We start from the raw sequence: 21,477 nt of genomic DNA, 5'->3' as shown, positions 1-21,477 counted from the left end.
ATTAAACCTACTCTCAATTAGTCCCTCCAAAAAGAGAGAGAGAGAAAAAAAAAAGGAGTGTCAGTCTTACCAGCAACGAGATCGTTGTACCGGATATATAGGGACAATATCTCGGTAGTAGAGAGAGAGAAGAAAAAGCAAAAATAGACTTAACAAGCGTCCATGTCCATCCTACCATCATCCCCTACTGGGCAGCTAGAACCATGTCCATCCCGCCATCAAGTTCCTCCCGCTGGACCGGAGAGACAGCGGCCGCTGTTCCCCGTCGCCGCCCGCAGAGCCGCGGCATATGTCTTCTGCTGAGACAGGGAGCTGATAAAATCCTCCGCTTTCTGAGGGAATCGAAGCTTTTCTGTTCCCCTTTGTGCCGTAGTTTAACCACCGCCCGGATAGATGAGGAAGGGCTGGAGGCCAAGCGCTGTCATCTTCTTCAAAACCGGACCAAATGCCTTTCTCCTGATCGCTGTAGCTGGACTAAAGTCGGGAAAAATAGTAGTGTAACATTGTTCTGTGCGCATTTCACGGATAGGCCTGCCGAGCACCCTTCAGGATATCTGATCTGTCATGCCATCTCAGTACACGGAAGATAAGAGTGCGCGGCCGATCGGAGCCTCTCCCTCCGTCATACACGCGGTGCGCCGGTCAATCTCAATGTCACGGCCCCTCAAGGAAGGAATCCACTTGGGAAGATGAACTCTGAGGAAACCAGCCGCGTCGGATCCTCAGCCCCTCTGGCAGCCCCACCAGTCGTACGTTGTTCCTCCTGCACCTGTCCTCCATATCCGTCATCTTCTCGGTGAGTCGCTCCAGCTGATTTCACGTCCGTGACTGCCCTCCTATCCTCACGTGCATCTGCTTGCACAGAGTCAACGCGGTCACGTGTCTGCTTCGCCGGTAGTTATGGCCTCAAACTCCTCTCTTAGCTTTTTAACAGACTTGTTGGTCGCTTGTATGTCCTCACGCAGTTCGCGCAATGCTGGAATCAGTACAGAGTCCATCGCATCTCTTACTGCCGAATTCACAACCGAATTCAAAGTGTTTTGCTGTTGTTTAAATGCTAGTTCAATACGGCTAGCGATAGCATCGTCGAGGTCTTCTCTGGAGATGGCGGGATCTCTGAATTTTTTCTTCATTGGCGATTGCTCAATCTCTCTTTTCCGATCCCCTTTGTCTGCCTTAGCACTCATGATGGGTCCAATACAGAGTGGTTCAAATTTTACTGACAGGATCTTACAATATGTGGCAAAGTGAGCAGAGCGAAAGACTAAGCCTGCATCGCCGTCGAAGGGTCACGTGATCCCCCTATAGTTGGGCTCTTGAACCTTGAAGTTTTTTTTTTTTTTTTTGGTTTCTTTAATTAGCTGAGTTTATTAAGCATAGTTTTTAAAGCAAGAAAAGCCAAAATAATCTATGATCAGATGAGACAGATATTTGTGATGTTAAAACCATCACGATCTAGCCTAATTCACTGATCTTACCCAATGTTTAATCTCTTATTAAATATGTGACACACTTAATTTGCACCACTGATACTACAACAATAAAATGTTGTTAAACAGTTCTAACCAGAATATGCATTGAACTACGGGAGAACTTAAACACACACAGACATCAACAATCAGCATATGAATCTCAAAATTGGTGACAATCAAAAATGATAAAAAAAAAAATTAAAAATCAGTTGAACTCTTAACATCACAAAACAGTTTACTGAAAAATCACAAACAAAACAACACCAAACTAAAAGTAAATAAAGAAAATAGTAAGAACATTCAGCTGAATAATTGATGCATGCTGGGAGTTTTGTACTGGCACCCAGCATGCTTTGCGGCATGAAATGTTATTTATTATTAATAGTCACCATTGTTGAGGTTCATGTGCTGATTCTTGATGTCTGTGTGTCTAAATGTTGCTGTAACTCTGAAGGTTTTGTGCATAAAATGTTTTTAAATTTCTTCATGATAGTTTGTCAACTTATTTTGTAAAATAATATTACTATCACAAACTAGTGATGGCGAAGTGTTCAACCCAATTGTATCAGAAGAAGATTCATGCTGTGGTAATAAAAATGAATAACATCTTCCAAAATGCTGTGATTTACAGCTGCTGGTTTTACTACGGATTCCTTGTTTTAATTTTTTGTATAAAAATAATGGCCATTGTCAAATTCATTAATTTGTGTCGGTGTACTGCCATTAAAATAATTCAGATAAATCAAATGTTAACTCTGCCTCAGTCCTTAGACTGTTATTTCATGGGCAAAGTTAATTTTACCTTAATATATAAATTACGATAAAAAGAATGCTAACGCATTATACTGTAATAAGGAAACGGCGCTACTGCTGAGGTTTGCTTCGTTTGAACCAGATACTGAAGCAGCCACGTGGTTTTCAGGCAAATGAAGCTTCGGACGTCATAGACCACGAGCTTTTGGCAAAACGAAACAAGCTCCGATTCAATGCTTTAATGTGAAATGTGTTTTTAAAAAAAAAATTTTTATACAAGCTTCGGAAGAACGTAACATCACTACCACAAACAATGTGAAATTAATTACAAATCACCCAATGACACTAATTGAGATCAGTGAATCAGGTCATTAGATGATGATATCGCCATCAACAGTTAACCAAAACTACTTAATTACAATTTTTCTTGTCATAACAAATGTGTGTCACAAACACAGTTACAACATCCAAAGAAAAACTAACATTAAAGAGTCAATGGTCAAGAGAATAACTAAAGCAAACACTGATCACCAAAATGGTGAGATCAAACTAAACATTTGAAGGAAAATATAAGCACTCGTAGATATATGATAGAAATTAAGTCAAACTACGCTGTATTTCCCAAAAGCATCATAAGCTTAAATACACCGTAGATCCATTGAAACCAATGGAGCTTCAATCAACCTAAGTTTACAATGCTTCTGGGAAACACAGCCCTGGCTAGTAATAAGTGGAGCTGATAATGCTGCTTGTGGAGTTATTTAACATACATAGAAGGTGCACAGTGTCATTCACACAAACACTAAACACCATCATGGTAACACACATGAAACTGAAATAATGCAATTATTGTACTGTAAATTACATATATTTACAGAAATATATTGACAGAATCCTCTGTAAATCTGTTAAATATAAAATAAATTACAAATAAGCAGCATTATCACTAGATGTTCTAGGCTCCCTTTACATTTCCTTGCATTGGGGCCCATAAGGATATTTTTCCACTTTCACAGCCAGTGGTGTTTCTTGAGACAAGGCACAATATAAATCACCAGAGCCATGACATGCAGTCCAACAATCACAATCCAAAATATTACAACTAGAAAGAGGGAAAAGAGAAGAGAACACAATTTTATTAAAAAACTTTTTTTTTTTTCATACTCACTGCTTAAAGATTTTGTAAAGCTCTGAGTGCCTCCGGTTTTACTTACTATATATTGCATCATTAGATTTAACATCATCTGTGTTGTGCATTTTTTCCTTTGATTCTGTACCTGATTCTGTAGAGGATATTGAAAGATCAGACAAATAGTTTAGCATCATTTTGCTGTACAACTCATGATGAATAAACCTCAGCAGTACAAGTAGAATTATATATGTACTGTATATATAAATATATATATCGACATCTACTGATCTTCTCACACCTGTGACTGTCACTGTGATCATGATTTCTCCATCAGGGTCCAGAACTCTGTATGTTCCTGCGTCTCTAGCTGTAAAATAACTAATGATCAGGTTTACATCACTGATGGTGGTTCGTTCACTCTGACCTCCATCAGTTCTGCTCCAGACCTTCATCCACCCGGTGCTTCTTCTGCTCTGATGCTGCACTTTATCAGCGTTTGACAGAACATCCAACTTCAGCTCCTCACCTTTTTTCACAGAAACCACATCTGAGGAGAGACAAAGACATTAATCATTATTTGGAGACCAAATCATTTTGAATCATTTAGAAATCAGCCCTTGAAAAGACTTGACAACCACTACTCTGAAAATTAGGTGTGAAGTGTCACATTTAGTGTAGTCCAGCACACAACGCCAATGCAATTACTAAAGGAAAACCAGAAAGCACATGCTGATGATCAGTTTTGAATTTACCCTGAATATGAAGTTGGTACGTCCTGATTTGTCGCTCCAGCTCTGCCTGATCATTGTGGTAATAGATATTCAACATATATGTCCCAGCATCACTGAAGCACAGATTCTTGAAGACGACGTCACAGTTTCCTTGTTTAAATATTTGTCCACTACATTCTTCAGTCTGACAAACATCAATGTTTTCTGACAGACTATTTAAACTAATGTAAGAAATCTTTTTGGCCTCAAATTGGCATTTCAGTGTGGTGTTTCCTCCCTTTTCTCCTGTCACAGATATAGTGCTGGCTCCTACAGGAGGGGTTCCTGCAAACACAGATTCATTCAATAAAAAGTAACAATACTGAAAAAATACCTGTGGTGTTTCTCTCTATTGTCTGTAATTAATATCACCATAGAATATTTTAGTCAACTGGGAAATAAAAAAAATATAATATATATATATATGGTTACAGTTCATAAAATGATACTGACCACTATATTTGACAAAGCAAAAAAGCAGCAGAATGCTCAACCTGATGAAAACACAAAAGGGATATTATGTGAGAAATACAGGATACATATCACACACAAAAAACAACAACAACAAAAAAAACACATAACTGACTACAATATAAACGACTCTAAACTTACACAACAAAAAATCCAGAGTGAGGATTGGCCATTATTGAAGACACCTGATGTTAACGAGCAGAATCACTAAAGATGAAAATCACAATTTTTATGTCACCATTATAGTGTTCAGTGTTTGCTTTAGTTGGGCTCTTGACCCTTGACTTAACATTAGATTAGATTAGATTAGATTAGATTAGATTAGATTAGATTAAATTAAATTAAATTAAATTAGATTAAATTAAATTAGATTAAATTAAACTTAACTTAACTTAACTTAACTTAACTTAACTTTATTGTCATTACACAAGTACAGGTACAGGGCAACGAAATGCAGTTTAGGTCTAACCAGAAGTGCAATAGTAGCAAGTGCAGTATATACAATGGTTGAATAAGTGCAGGACAAGGATATGTACTGAGTATATGTATAAATATATATAGAAAGATGGTTATTAATATAAACAGAATTTACAGGTGAATATGTGTAGTGAATAAATATACAGAAATTACAGGTGAATATGTATAGTGAATAAATATACAGAATTTACAGGTGAATATGTAATATGTATAGTGAATAAATATACAGAATTTACAGGTGAATATGTATAGTGAATAAATATACAGATGGCTATTACTATAAGCAGAATTTACAGGTGATATGTACTATCAATATAATATATATACAGATGACTATTACTATAAACAAGGTGTAAAAGTGCAGTGGAAGTGATTGCATATTACAATTAGACATACGGTGCAAAATGTTAATGTAAGCATTGATAATGTAACAACAGTCGGCAGTGCAAATGAGCATAATCCAATTTAGGTATGGTAGTGCAGGATACAAAAGTAAACAGTTGTTACTGTAATAAAAATTTACATTCAGTAGTGCAAATAAGGCAGATGTGAGGTAGGAGAGAAGAGTTAATAATATATGAGGAAGTGGATCAACGGGGGTTAGAGTTCAGTAAAGAGACAGCTCTGGGGAAGAAACTGTTCTTTAGTCTGCTGGTCCTGGTCCGGAGGCACCTGAAACGCCTGCCGGAGGGCAGGAGAAAACAGTCTGTGGGCTGGGTGAGAGGAGTCCTTAAGGATGCTGCGAGCTCGATGCAGACAGCGTTTCCTCTGGATGTGTTCGATGGCAGGTAGTGGAGTCCCTGTGATGCGCTGGGCAGTTTTCACCACCCGCTGCAGTGCCTTGCGCTCCGCAACAGAGCAGCTCCCATACCATACTGTGACACAGTTGGTCAGGATGCTTTCTATTGCGCAGCGATAGAAGTTCACCAGGATAGCTGAGGAGAGCTGATTCTTCCTCAGTGTCCTCAGAAAGAAGAGGCGCTGGTGAGCCTTCTTGACCAGGCTGGAGGTGTTGGTTTTCCACAACATGTCCGCCGAGATGTGGATCCCCAGGAACTTGAAACTGGAGACACGCTCAACAGCCATTCCATTGATGTGGATGGTGTCGTGTGTGCCTCTTGACTCCTTCCTGAAGTCCACGATGAGCTCCTTCGTTTTGGTGGTGTTGAGGAGCAGGTTATTTTCAGTGCACCATGTGGCCAGGTGCTGGATCTCCTCCCTATAGGCAGTCTCAACGTTGTTACTGATGAGGCCAATCACCGTGGTGTCGTCTGCAAACTTGACGATGGAATTAGATCCATACACAGGCTTGCAGTCGGAGGTGAAGAGGGAGTAGAGAAACGGGCTTAGCACACAGCCCTGTGGTACACCAGTGTTAAGTGTGATGGATGTGGAGCAGGTGAATCCTGATCGAACATTCTGGGGTCTGTTGGTCAGGAAGTCCAAAATCCAGTTGCACATTGAGGTATTGATGCCCAGGTCTCCAAGTTTGGCAATTAACTTGGTTGGGATGACAGTGTTGAATGCTGAGCTGAAGTCAACAAACAGCATACGTGCATAAGTGTTCTTATTGTCCAGGTGAGTGAGCACAGAGTGCAGTGCTATGGAAACTGCGTCCTCTGTGCTCCTATTGCTACGGTAGGCAAACTGGTGTGAGTCCAATGTGGATGGTAGAGAGTCTTTTAGGTGTTCCAGGACCAGCCGCTCAAAGCACTTCATGACGATGGGTGTGAGTGCTACAGGGCGGTAGTCATTAGGGCACCTCGGACTAGAGTGTTTTGGCACTGGCACAATGGAAGTGCATTTAAAGCATGTTGGTACGGCTGCTTGGGCAAAAGACAGGTTGAAAATGTCTGTAAAACCCCAGCGAGCTGCTCCGCACATGCCCTGAGAACACGACCAGGGATGTTGTCTGGTCCAGCAGCCTTGTGCGCGCTGATCCGGCTCAGTTCCTTGCAGACATCTGTGGAGGAGAGTATGATTGGTGGGTGGTCATCTGAGGGATTGAGCTTGGTGGCAGTTTCTCTGTTGTCTCTTTCAAAGCGAGCATAAAAGTAATTTAGCTCGTTCAGGAAGTTGACATCAGTGGCTGCGGGGGTGGAGTGGGTGGGTTTGTAGTCACTGATGGCCTGAATGCCCTGCCACATGCGTCGAGGGTCAGAGTTGGAAAAGTGTCCCTCTATCTTTAGCTTGTAGCAGTGCTTGGCCTTTTTGATGCCCCTCTTCAGGTTTGCTCTGGATGTGCTGTAGGCTTGTGCATCTCCTGATCTGAAGGCAGCGTTGCGTGACTTCAACAGGAGTCGCACTTCCTTGTTCATCCAAGGCTTCTGATTTGGATATGTGGTGATCTGTTTCTGGGTTGTAACACTGTCAATGGTGATATTGATATGATCCAATACAGAGGAGGTGTAAGAGTCAATGTCTGTGTGAGCGCCACAGGTGGCTTGAGAGGCAAACATACTCCAGTCTGTGTGTAGAAACCTTTCCTGGAGTGTGGAATCTGCCCCGCAGGCCACACCTTGATGGTCTTCACTGATGGCTTCACACGGTTGATGAGGGGTGCGTATTTGGGGTGAGGAACAAAGAAAGGTGATCTGACTGTCCCAGGTGGGGAGGGGTGTCGCAACGTAGCTCCAGCCATGTTTGTGTAAACATGGTCTAAGGTTTTGTTTCCTCTGGTGTGACAGGAAACATGCTGGTGAAACTTGGGTAGCACTGACTTTAAGTTTGAGTTATTAAAGTCACCTGCAACAATAAAAGCCGCTTCGGGTGATCAGTCTGTTGTTTACTGATGGCTGCGTGAAGTTCTTTCATAGCAAGCTTGGCATCAACATCCGGGGAATATAGGCTGCAGTTATAATGGTGGAAGTGAACTCCGCGGTAGATAAAGCGGTCTACATTTAACCATGAGAAACTCAAGGTTAGCTGAACAATGACTCCCAACAATAGCAGAGTTTGTGCACCAAGCTTTGTTAATGTAAATGCACAATCCACCACCTCTGGTCTTACCGGAGCCATCTAATGTTCTATCCGCCCGAGTGTGGCGTCCGCTAGCTCAATAGCGGTGTCCGTATTCCGCTGTTTAACCAGGTTTCCGTGAAGATTAGGACGTTACAGTTCAAAAGTTTCTTGCTGTGTGTGATGCTGAGTCGAATCTCCTCCATTTTGTTCACTAGCGACCGTACATTGGCAAGGAAAATGCTGGGTAAAGAGAGCGGTGTGGTGTTAGCCTTAGCTTAGCTCTTAGTCCTCCGCTTCCCCGCCTTTGTTTACGATCTCGACGCCGCCTGCGAGCACTTCCGCCCGGCCGTGTAGGGTGCATAGCCTCGGTGTCCTAGCGATCTCAGGAAGGAGTCAAGATTGTCCATAAAAGTGTCGGAAATTGCAAACCGATATCCAAAAGCTCACAACGGTGTACGATGTAAAGGCACAACTGTTCTGCACGAACAGGCCCGAGATGAGTAAGAAAATACCGCAAAATTGCAAAATCTGGAGAGACCCAGAGCCTCGCGATGTACTCGCGCCGCCATCTTGGGTTGACTAATGAAGTCATTACATTTTATTTGGTTGTTATAACTGACTTACAACAAACAGACAAGCAACAAGAAAATCATATGTGCATATTACCCTTCTAAAATCTCTGAATTAGATTTGCGTTGTTGATTATAGCAGTCCTGTGTTTCATTAGTACATGACTTCCAGCATGTTCAATACAATCCCAGGGATTCCTTAAAACGTGTTTGTTTAAAAATCCTCGAGAAAAGTTTTTTATTTAGACACACAAACATCAAGAATCAACCTGTGAATCTCAACAACGGTGACAATCAAAAAAAGCATGTTGCAGTGCATTCTGGGTGCCACCAATCAAAATTCATCCATGCTCCCATGATGCATTGCGACATGAACAAATTATGAGCTGAATTATTTTAGTAATTTCCTTTATTCTTACTATTTTATTTTTGTTTTTTATGTGACTTCTAGTAGCTTGTTTTATAATGTTTATGAGCTTGGTGATTCAGATCAAATGATCACTATGTGAAAACATAACATGATCCCTTTTAATCATTGCTTGTCAGTCTGTTATAACTCAGCTACAGCAGTCAAACAAAATCCAACTTTAAAAATGTAAGGGTCAAGAGCCCAACTAAAGCAAATGCTGAGCACTATAATGGTGACATGACAATTTAGATTTTCATCTTTGGTGATTCTGCTTGTTAACATTAGGTGTCTTCAATAGTGGTCAATCATCATTCAATTAATCACTTAATTATCTCATTAACTTTAACTCTGCTTCAGTGTTAATTTAACACTCTTATTTTAACACTTTCACACTCTTGAGTGTGGTTTCATATGTACTCCCAGAAGAGTTCATTTCACTCTGGATTTTTTGCTGTGTACACTTTCAATTGTATTTAAAGATTTAAATGTCTGATAAGAAACATCAAACTCTAATCTGAATTCTGGATTTATAAATCATTCCAGTGTAATATACCTACTCAGATTCAAAATGATCCCTCAAACACAAAGTGCGTTTGTTTGGAGTAGTCAATGTAGTCCAATCCAATAATTAACTATATTCATCTAATAATTATATTAACATCCCTATTAATAAAATCCATCATGATAATCACAATAACAACAATGGATATCTTAAAAATAAACATGTTCACTCATTAACACAAAAACACGCAGGCTGGATTTATATTGAAATAATAATAATAATAATAATAATAAAAACTTACATTGTAAAAGTTCGGTATGAGTCTTTCAAGCAGCAAAACTTAGTAAACTGCTGCAAGTTTAGCACAAGCAAACAAAACTGAAAGCATCACACATGTGAGTATTATGGACTGGGAATTTGATACGTCATTAGGTATTTTCCTTTGGGTGCGGTAAAGTTGTTTTTATGTTGAACATTAGTCAGATTAAGGGACTGTCTCAAAAGTGCATGAAAATGATTTTTTTTTAAAAAAAGAAATAAAAAAAGAGATATGAATTCCAAGATTCGAAAACATGCAAATAAAATGTAAAGATGTGAATTAAGTGGAAAGACATTAATACATGATTTTAAGCTGTGACTGGGATGTTCATTGTGAATTGTTAGATTGTTATTACATTATATTCCAACATTTTCTTTTAACTGGTAGAAACAGGTGTTGTTATGGTATCTGTAATATATTCAGTAGCACTTCTAACACATCATACATGACTTGGATTTCTTTGAAAGATACAAACCTATATAACTTTCTGTCTTTGTGATCCAATGATGTCACACCAGTTGTAATATCTTCACACACACCTGCCACACATAATACAAAACTTGGATTTTGGAAATCTGATTTATTTATATGTATTTTTAGTGCATTTTTCAAATATTCAAAATGATATAACTTCCTGGTCATGTGACCCAAAGATGTCACACCAGTTGTAATATCTTTACACAATCCTGACACACATCATACCTTTAAAATAAATTGGATAAATAACTGTATCAATAAGCTGTCATCTATATGGAATCTGATCCCTATAATGTTTTTTGTTTTTTTCAGACTAGGTGGTTTAAGTTTCTTATTAATGTGTAATTAAAGCATTATGAAAATCCCTATCAAACTGTCGCCTTTTGCATATGCAAATGTTATTAGCTTGGTACCTAATTTTTAAATACAGTTTTACACCTCACTCATATCTAATCTAATTTGTAAAACTGCTTTTTTTCATCTTAAAAATATATCTAAATTGAGACCTATGCTCTCAAAGTCAAAGGCAGAAATGTTAATTCATGCATTTATGACCTCAAGGTTATATTATTGTAATGCTTTATTGGGTGGTTGTTCTACACGCTTAATAAACAAGCGCCTTATGTTTTCACGTGTGCCTTAGGCTGGCCACAATAAAAGGCCACTCTAAAATGTGCAGTTTTACTGTATTGGGGGGTCCGAAAACCAGTCAGTATCTGGTGTGACCACCCTTTGCCTCACGCAGTGCAACACATCTCCTTCGCATTGAGTTGATCAGGTTGCTGATTGTGGCCTGTATGTACAGTAAGGCACATATTGGCAAAATTTCACGTGTAGTAAGTCAGTCTTGTAACTACAAACGTACTACTACACTCAAAAAAATTATTCGGTCTAAATTGACATTTTATGTAATTCAATTGCATAACAATTTTCCATCCATTTAGATTACATAGTTTTAACATAAACAAATCAATAAACTTAATGTGAGTCATATGCATCAGTCATACGTGAATGAAACAGGTAAGATTTATGTAATAATTCACAGCAAAGTCCCCACACTGCTCAGTGTTCATGTGTTTCCACACTACAGAGTGTTCAAGTAGCATTGAAGCAGTGCTGGAGTTAAGAAGATAATTATGTGATGATTGATCATTAATGATGAACAGCTGCTGTTATCAAGAAGAATCACCGAAGGAAAGACAAACACAAGAACTACAACTGACTTCAGCCACAGACGAAGATAAAATCAACTGAAATAAAAGAGGACATTCAATCTCTCAAGATCTGATTAAACAGCTTCACAAACAGCATCAGATTGACCAGATTGATTTTATTTCTGTCAGACTTCTAGAGAAGCTCTTATTGGGAATTAACAGAGGTTTAGATGCTTTATTGTTTTGTTTGAAATCACCATCAAAGAGACCAGTGTTTCCTTTTGTTGGGCTCTGGGTTCTTGACCCTTGACATTTTGGTGTTAATATTGGTATTGGTTGCTTTAATTGTGTGTTCATATAAAACACGCTTATCGTTGCTAACAGAACCAAGTGAAAAAGGAGCTGTGGGCAAATAATCCGAGACACTCCTCGCTGCAGACTGTAGCGCGGTGACGTCAGGTATCTACGTCAGGTATATGTTTACCGCGCATGCGCAAAGTGACGTATGGTATGTCTATGACACGCATGCGCATTGCGTGTGTAATTTGCATTATGTGGTGACGGTAGGTGTTTTTGCGTCGTGCGTGACGTAACACGTCATAAAAACGCATGCACATACTTAACAGAATACTCTAATAAAATGTAAAAGTATTAAGAACCCTAAGGTGGAAAAAAAATAAAACAATAAAATGTAATACAGCACATATCCATGATTTTAACCATGTTTCATCTCAGGTAAAATGATACGGAATTACAGAATTTATTCTGTAATATCTGTGTAGTATTTTATTTACAATTTATTAACATTCTGTTGCACTTTACTTCACTGTGTATATTGTAATATTACCCTTTAACGGCGCCTTATATATTTCTTATTAGGCTAGTCAAGATGACATCAGTCGTCAGCTCTACTGGCGCAGATGGTAAAACATGTGGTTTTCACATTTTGACGCGATCGACCCAGGTTCGAATCCGCCTTTTAGCAAAGTTTTTTCTCCCTTTTCAAATTTCAAATCATATCAAAAAGCATTTATTTTCAATAAAAATTAAGGAAATAATCAAAAGTTGTGAGGAGGGCTTTATTGTCCCAATAAGGTGATATCCATTTAATAATTTGAATTAAAATTATAATTTACACTCAATACGTTATTATTGCATAACGTTAATGTTTTATAATGTACTACAATACTGAGGTACAGGTAATTACCACTGTTTGCAATAAGTAGTTTAAATAGCAGAAAATCCTGCTATCACTTAGTGCAAATAGCTGCTGCCTTTCTTATTTTAATCTGTCCTCTGTCATGGTTCTTGTTTATTTATTTATTTTGGATAATTTTGGACATTTTCCTTTTGCATTGGCAATTCTGCATGTGAAACATTTAAGACAATAAAGTAGTTTAAATTCAATTGACTACATACAGTATATTTTCAGTGTCTGCATCCCATTTTATGCATGGTGCCTCCAAAAACCAAACTGATAACAGTGATCTTTTTTTTAATTATTATTTCAAAGAACAAAACAGAAAATATAATTGTATATACAAATATAGATTAAGACTATAGACTATAAACATGACACAGTAGAAAGAAAAAAAAATTGCATCTGCTCATTCTGAAATTCACCTCCATCACAATCAACAATCAACCAAGCAGTAGCCCTCAAATTCTTTGAATGAATAAAACCCACACAGGACTCCCCTCCTGTCAGTCCTGACATATCTAGGTGTGCAGTCTTTAAATCAGGTATTTCACTGCACCGTAGGCACTGGGTCTGTGAATACGACACCCAGCACTCCTGTCTGTATTGTGCAGAAAATGCACTCCAGTTCACGACACCTAATTTACATAAAATAACAAACAATATTAAATCATGTTGAGGAAAGGCAAAAGAGCCATACAAGGAAAATATTTTAAATGTATTTTTAAATATTATAAGATGGTGTTAGAAAAAGAGTGTTGTTTGCTTTGTCTGTAAAGTACCTAAGAGATTTAATTTATAATCATCATTAACCAACTAAATTAAAAAAGTTTGTCAAGTCAAAATTTAGGTTGGCTTGGCTTGAGAAAGCATAGCCTGGAACAATTTGAAAGTTTTACAGTTGAGGGCAATACAGTCTATCAGGAAAAAAATAAAAAATAAAACAGATAGTTGAGATGAGACAGACAGAAATATGAGAAGAGAGACAGACACTCAAATACTTTTTACAGTTTTCACTACATCTGAATTTCGTCACACTGATAATGTCCCTAAAAAGTCATATGAACATGAAGGTAAATTTAAGAGGTAACACTTTACAATAAGGTGTCATTTGTTAACACTAGTTAATGTATTAATTAACATGAACTAACAATGAACAATAAATTTGTTACAGTATCTATTAATTTTTGATAATGTTAATGCAAAAGATGACAAATATGAGAAACATACATACATACATACACACACACACACACACACACACACACACACACACATATATATATATATATATATATAAATAAATGTATGTATGTATTTATTTTTTTATTTTTTTTGCAATGCATGCAATTCATTACTTTATTAATATAAGTATTTCTGCTCTATTTTAATACATCTTTAAAGGCTAATTTTAGGCGAAATAAGACTTTTAAAGACCAGCAGCAGAATCCCTGTCACGTCGAATACTAACACATATCATAAAACATGTCATAAATGTTTGAAATCGCACACATTTGCAATGACACTCTCTGTGATTATGAGCAAAGCATCCTTACAATTAAAAGCCAACACAAACGCACATTTTAAGAAAACAAAAGTAAGTAAATGTTCTGGAAGTGAATGAACCATTATTGAACCTGCGTATTTACGGTAAATACATGGGTAACGTGAGTGCGTGGCGTCCACCGCTACTGCGCCTGCGTTTTATAGACATACCAAACGTCACTTAATTGTACATTATTTAAATTATCAGATATTTACAAAACTGCTAGATCTGAAGCTATATAAAATAATAATAATAATAAAAAAAAATCTAAAGCAATACAACATCCATATAATCAGATATTGGACTTGAAATGAGATCACTGGATCATTTGCCCACAACATTTTTTTTTCTTCGGCTTTGCTGACTAAGCTAAGTGCGTTTTACATAAACACACAATTAAAACAACCAATACAATATTAACATGTCAAACATTACACATATCATAAACACATGCTAACATCAAGGGTCAAGCACCCAACAAAAGGAAACACTGGTCTCTTTGATGGTGATTTCAAACAAAACAATAAAGCATATAATTAATTCTCTGTTAATCTAGGTATAGTCTTTATATAGGTTCTCTGTTAACTCTGTTAATTCCCAATAAGAGCTTCTCTAGAAGTCTGACAGAAATAAAATCAATCTGGTCAATCTGATGCTGTTTAATCAGATCTTGAGAGATTTAATGTCTTCTTTTATTTCAGTTGATTTCATCTTCGTCTGTGGCTGAAGTCAGTTGTAGTTCTTGTGTTTCTCTTTCCTTCGGTGATTCTTCTTGATAACAGCAGGTGTTCATCATTAATGATCAATCATCACATAATTATCTTCTTAACTCCAGCACTGCTTCAATGCTACTTGAACACTCTGTAGTGTGGAAACACATGAACACTGAGCAGTGTGGGGACTTTGCTGTGAATTATTACATAAATCTTACCTATTTCATTCACATATGACTGATGCATATGACTCACATCAAGTTTATTGATTTGTTTATGTTAAAACTATGTAATCTAAATGGATGGAAAATTGTTATGCAATTGAATTACATAAAATGTTAATTTAGACCGAATCATTTTTTTGAGTGTACCTTTGGAACATGAAAAAACCCTTTTGGTGAATTACAGTAATTTTTCAAGAAAATAATTGTGTACTGTACATACAGTAAAGATTATATTGGCAAAATTTCAGCTGTAGTAAGTCAGTCTCTTAACTACAAATGTACTACAGCCTTTGGAACATAAAAAAACACCCTTTTGGTGAATTATAGTAATTGTTTTCTAAGAATAATTATGTACTGCACGTACAGTAAGAAATAAATTGGCAAACTTTCACATGTAGTAATTCAGTCTGGCCACTAGGAATGTACTACAACCTTTGAAACATGAAAAAAAAAAACACTTTAGGTGAATTACAGTAATTGTTTTCTAAGAATAATTATGTACTGTATGTACAGTAAGAGTGATGGTGGCAAAAATTCACCTGTAGTAAGTCAATCTTGTAACTACAAACGTGCTACAACCTTTGGAACATGAAAAACCCTTTTGGTGAATTACAGTAATTTTCAAGAAAATAATTGTGTACTGTACATACAGTAAAGATTATATTGGCAAAATTTCAGCTGTAGTAAGTCAGTCTCTTAACTACAAATGTACTACAGCCTTTGGAACATAAAAAAACACCCTTTTGGTGAATTATAGTAATTGTTTTCTAAGAATAATTATGTACTGCACGTACAGTAAGAAATAAATTGGCAAACTTTCACATGTAGTAATTCAGTCTGGCCACTAGGAATGTACTACAACCTTTGAAACATGAAAAAAAAAAAACACTTTAGGTGAATTACAGTAATTGTTTTCTAAGAATAATTATGTACTGTATGTACAGTAAGAGTGATGGTGGCAAAAATTCACCTGTAGTAAGTCAATCTTGTAACTACAAACGTGCTACAACCTTTGGAACATGAAAACCCCTTTTGGTGAATTACAGAAATGTATTTCATAAAAATATTTGTGTACTGTATGTACAATAAGGAAGATATTGGCAAAATTTCACCTGTAGTAAGTCAGTCTTGTAACTACAGAACTACAACCTTTGGAACATGAAAAACCTAATTTTGATGAATTACTGTATTTTTTTTTCTAAAAATATTTGTGTACTGTACATACATTAGGGGAGGTATTGTCTAAGGCGACATATTGGCTAAATATTTTCAGTCAGTTTGCCCACAAGTCATTTGCTATGGCTTTGTAAACATAATTTGTATTAATTGGACTTCGTTTTTTACTGAGAGGTAAATTTGCAGACGGCCCCTAAAGCAGCCTAGGCGAATATCCAGCGAATATCAAACCTAAAACTAACTTTACCGCCCTTAATAAAAAAAATTACCGTTGGTCCGAAATGCAGCAGCTAGAGTCCTTACTAGAACCAGGAAATATGACCATATTAGCCCGGTTCTGTCAACACTGCACTGGCTCCCTATCAAACATCGGAGAGATTTTAAAATCTTGTTAATTACTTATAAAGCCCTGAATGGTTTAGCTCCTCAGTACTTGAGCGAGCTCTTATCACATTATAGTCCTCCACGTCTGCTGCGTTCTCAAAACTCCGGCCGTTTGATAATACCTAGAATATCAAAATCGACTGCGGACGGCAGATCCTTTTCCTATTTAGCACCTAAACTCTGGAACGATCTACCTAACACTGTTCGGGAGGCAGACACACTCTGTCAGTTTAAATCTAGATTAAAGACCCATCTCTTTAGCCTGGCGTACACATAACACACTAATATATACTATATAAATAAATGTGACGAATCTACTGTATAAACACAAATCTCTTTTCTTTAGTAAGTGGTGTAAAAATTTTATTATTTTTGCATCTCAACCTTTCAATCAAAATGGTTCAATCTGTAATTATTCTGAGTTAGATAAGCATGAAATTCCATATGCAGATAAGTGCTCTCCTATAAGCCTTAAGAATGATATTCTAACTGTTCTTTCTGTTTAGAGAACCCTGAAACCTCTTTTCGTTTATTTTGGAATTGCTCACACAATGACATTTTGAATCGTAATTTTGAATTTACGTATATGAATGTAATTTTTGGCTTTCACAATTGTGAAAAGGAAAGTGATATTTATTTCATGAACTTTATTTCCCTGTTAGCTATATATCATATTCATTATGGAAATTTTCTAAATGCTGACCTCTTTTTTTTTTTAAGATTCAAAGTTGAAATGAAAACGCATTATATTGTGTTCTCTACAAACTTCAAAAAGAAAAAAAAAAAAAAAAAAAAAGGGGTTTTGTTGAAGGACTTTGGGGTGTTGTAATGAAAGAATGGATGAAACGCATTTGTCCGTGTTTCACTCATGGAAAGCGCTCAAGAAACAGTATCTCTTCAGCGGATACGCTTTCAACTGTTTTTTTTTTTTTTTTTGTCTCGAGCATTTGTCAAGAAACTGTACGAGATTCATGTTACATGATTTGGCTGATTTTTACGTAGAGAGGGTGACAGCACACCGCATTAAAATAACTGATCATTCATGTTTTCATAACAGCTGGCCAAACTCAAAAACGAAACTAAAATTAGAACATCTTTGAAAACAAGGGCCCTCTGGTGTGTTCGGGGCGTATTCTGCGTATAGGGAGGATCGGCTCTGGGTAAAACACACATAAAACACACACTCAAGATTTACAAAGAATAATGCAAATGCTCTATTAAACAGACAAAAGCAACAGTGGAAAGGAGAAAGTCTCCAGCAGAGGCGGACAATCCAGGGGTCAGAAAGTAAAAGTCCTGCCATATTTGTGTTCCACCCATGAACTCAGCAGCTGATTTCACCAGAGGAGGAACCAAGACATTCCTTTCAAGTCACAAGCAAGTCTCAAGTCAAATCCCAAGTCCTCAAAGAGTTAAAAGTTAATGAGATAATTAAGTGTCTCATTAAATGATGATTGTGCATTAGTGCTGAACACCTGCTGTTATTGAGAATTACAGAGGATCAGATATTAATGTTTTATTGGTTAAAATGTTACCACCATCACAGAGATCAGTGTTTGCTTTAGTTGGGCTCTTGGCCTTTGACTCCTGTGTTTTTTTGCAGCAATACATGTATTGCTGTAAAGTAAAGAGATCAGGGTTGCAAAACGAGCAACCATGTTTTACAGCTGTACTGGCTGGTTTTTTTTTTATTTTGTTTTTATGTTGTATGTTTGGGTTTGAGAAGTCAACCCTGTGAAACTACAGCATGCAAGAAACCTGTTGTTCTAATAGTTACGATGAATTCATTTGAAATCTACTGTATTTAACGCATATGTTTATATGCGTTAAATACAGTAGATTTCAAATAATTTGAACTCTTCTGGTATTTAGGCATGCGCAGACATAATGAACCAGTATATGAATCTCAACAATGGTGACAAGCAACAAAATTCTTCATGCTGCAATGTATGCTGGGTAAGACCATAGTAAAACTCCCATCATGCACTGCAGTATGAATTAATATTGTCACCACCGTTGAGAGGTGTTCATGTCTAAAAGCCTGAGCTGATGCAGTTCTTCCTCCTAATATGTAATCGCTACAGTAGCATTTGTTTAATAGGACTTTTTCCCCTGAATTTCAGTAATAGCTGAATATCACTCAATAAACCAAAGCAAGACACCTTCATGATGCTCATTCAAATGTTTTAAAAGCGGAAAACTTAAACTAATCTGCTACATCAAGTTCTTGATTCAGCAATGCTCAAATGTTTGCTGTGAAACAATATTGCACTTGCTTAAAAGCAAATTACTTTGGTTTACTAAAGGGCCAAGAACCCAACTAAAGCAAACACTGATCTCTGTGATGGTGGCATCATTTTAACCAATAAAACATCAACATCCGATCCGCTGTAATTCTCAATAACAGCAGGTGTTCATCACTAATGCACAATCATCATTTAATTAGACACTTAATTATCTCATTAACTTTAACTCTTTGAGGACTTGGGATTTGACTCGAGACTTGCTTGTGACTTGAAAGGAATGACTTGGTTCCTCCTCTGGTGAAATCAGCTGCTGAGTTCATGGGTGGAACACAAATATGGCAGGACTTTTACTTTCTGACCCCTGGATTGTCCGCCTCTGGTCTCCAGTAGATGATGCTGACACTATGAAAAGCTTAAGACTCTTGCAAAGGCCATATTAAATATACAGCAATATGTAAAAAGAAAATGCTACAAAATATACATGCACGCACAGTCTTCATTCTCAGTTTGGCATAGATATGTATAATAAGATTCATAATAAGTGGCTCCTGCAGGCTAATTATTGGCCCATCTTGATTGGTGCATTCGATTCAGGACACCTTAAAAGCCCTGATGTCACTTCCTTTGGGAGGCACATTGTGTTGTTGTGAGGAGAGAATTGTTGGTTTTGGTGGCTGTGTTGTTTATATGCATTTTGATTGTTAAGAGTGATCATTGTTTGTCCTCTGAAAAGAGTTACAGATTGTAAGTAGGAAACTGTTTGGTATTTTGACCCGATTGACTGTTACTGACACTGATTTGGATTACCCTTTTAACACTGTTTGCTTGAGCTTGTAAATAGTTTGTATATCATTGTAAATCTTGAGGGTTTGGGAAAGTAAGGAGTTTGACGCCATTATTGTTTATTGTAAACCTTTTGATCTCTGTTTTTGGCTAGGAAGTTAGGTTAAAATAGTGTACTTTTATTTTCATTTCTTTTGATTAGGGTTTAGGTAAGAGGTTTTAAAGTAAGAAAGTTTTGTTTGTTATTTTGGCCAGGTCAACTCCCGAAGAAAATTCCCTATTTATTTGCTTGACCATTGTTTTTTGTTTGGTTTCATTAAAACCCTCAAAAGATTCCCTTCTCTCATTTCACTTTTGAACATTCTGTTGACACTAAGTAATGTTGCAACTACAAACTCTCATAAGAGTATTAGTAGACTGTCTGCTTCATATCTGATAACTCTTTATTGTGATGGCTTCTCAACAGATATTCTACTGACTATAAGTAACTTTGCAAGAACGTGTCAACTTAATCTAACCCTAACTCTACCAGTCAACTAATACTCTAACACTCTAATGAGAGTCAGTAGAAACGTAGGTGCATTGTTACTTATAGTCAATAGAATGTGTTAAAGGAACCATCACAATAAAGTGAAACCGATTTTTTTTTTTTTTTTTTTTTTTTTTTTATTGTGAATACTTAAAGAAACAATAGTTGATGAATCATTCAGTCTATAGGTCACTTTAACTAAATCCAGATCCAGTTAAACACAATGCTGGTGTATGGGTGCAGTGCAAATGCTCATATTTTATGTAAATTAAAGATATGCTGCAGAAATATAGTTGATGCAATGTTGAAATGTTGAGAAAACGATTTGAAATGATTTTTGTAAATCCAGTGGTCAAATGCTGTTTATTTTCTAGGCACCTGACTAGTGACTGGTCTTTGTGTGAATGTCCACAAAACTGGAAAACATCCTGAATGTATATAAACAGTAGGCTATTTTAGATAGAAAAATTTGAAAGATGAAAAAGAGGAATTAGGGAGAATCAATAAATTATGAATACCAAGTAATCACAATAACAATCACAACCAGAGCCAGAACAACCGGATACACTCCAACTGACAAACAGGTCATGTGACTGATGTGAAACTGTAACAAAATGTAATTTTGTCATTCTGCAGAGTTTAAAACATGTCGATATATTTTGTAATCAGACAACAATGCAGAGACACTAAACCACAAATTCTCAAAGTCTTCATATCATTTCAAGTGTTGCATTCCCAATTTGATTTATTGTATCAAAACACCGTGTGCAAAGATTTATTGAACATCCTCATGATTTCCCAGAGTAGTTTATAATGGATGTGCTCTATTAGCTCGAAATATATTTGGAAAACATTAGATTTGTGAGTCCAGACATCAATATTCCAGAGTTCATACTGTAAGCCCTATGAACAGCACCTGGGATGTGATTTTGATTAATTATTATTGTTTATCATATTACATAAAAAGTACTTTGCAAAAATGTATAAATACAAGTCATGTCTCTTCTTTGTTTACATGCCACAAGTTGAAATTGTGCATGTAACTTCACACAGACAGCAGGTCTATATCAGTCTCATATTAACACATGTCATGTTTAAGGATTCATTCAGGCTAAACTTTCATAATAATACACATGTTTTCTGGTGATTTTTTTTTTAAAGTGGAAGTCATTTTTAAAGTCACAGTCACTTTTGCTTTGGTGATCAAAGGAC

General features: G+C 36.8%; 1 protein-coding gene across 1 annotated transcript; it reads right to left on the bottom strand.

The window, feature by feature from the left end:
* Nucleotides 1-2,511: 2,511 nt before the first annotated feature.
* LOC131525805 (uncharacterized) lies at nt 2,512-9,889 on the bottom strand. The gene is made up of 6 exons (XM_058753763.1): nt 9,818-9,889; nt 4,581-4,621; nt 4,110-4,412; nt 3,656-3,904; nt 3,440-3,508; nt 2,512-3,327 (listed from the first exon to the last, which is right to left on the bottom strand). Coding segments are annotated over exons 1-6 (756 nt in total). The 5' UTR covers nt 9,820-9,889; the 3' UTR covers nt 2,512-3,235.
* Nucleotides 9,890-21,477: the final 11,588 nt, after the last annotated feature.

Source organism: Onychostoma macrolepis, chromosome 19, assembly GCF_012432095.1.
Source record: "Onychostoma macrolepis isolate SWU-2019 chromosome 19, ASM1243209v1, whole genome shotgun sequence".
NCBI lineage: Eukaryota > Metazoa > Chordata > Actinopteri > Cypriniformes > Cyprinidae > Onychostoma > Onychostoma macrolepis.
The sequence above is the reverse complement of the archived record's forward strand: the minus strand, read 5'-3'. Positions and strand labels throughout refer to the sequence as shown.

What these genes read in the sequence shown, in the direction of transcription:
- LOC131525805 (XM_058753763.1), bottom strand. An exon ending in GATCACAGTGACAGTCACAG is followed by an intron (nt 3,509 to 3,655) that starts GTGTGAGAAGAT and finishes TATCCTCTACAG; the next exon opens with AATCAGGTACAGAATCAAAG. An exon ending in ATCTAATGATGCAATATATA is followed by an intron (nt 3,328 to 3,439) that starts GTAAGTAAAACC and finishes CCCTCTTTCTAG; the next exon opens with TTGTAATATTTTGGATTGTG.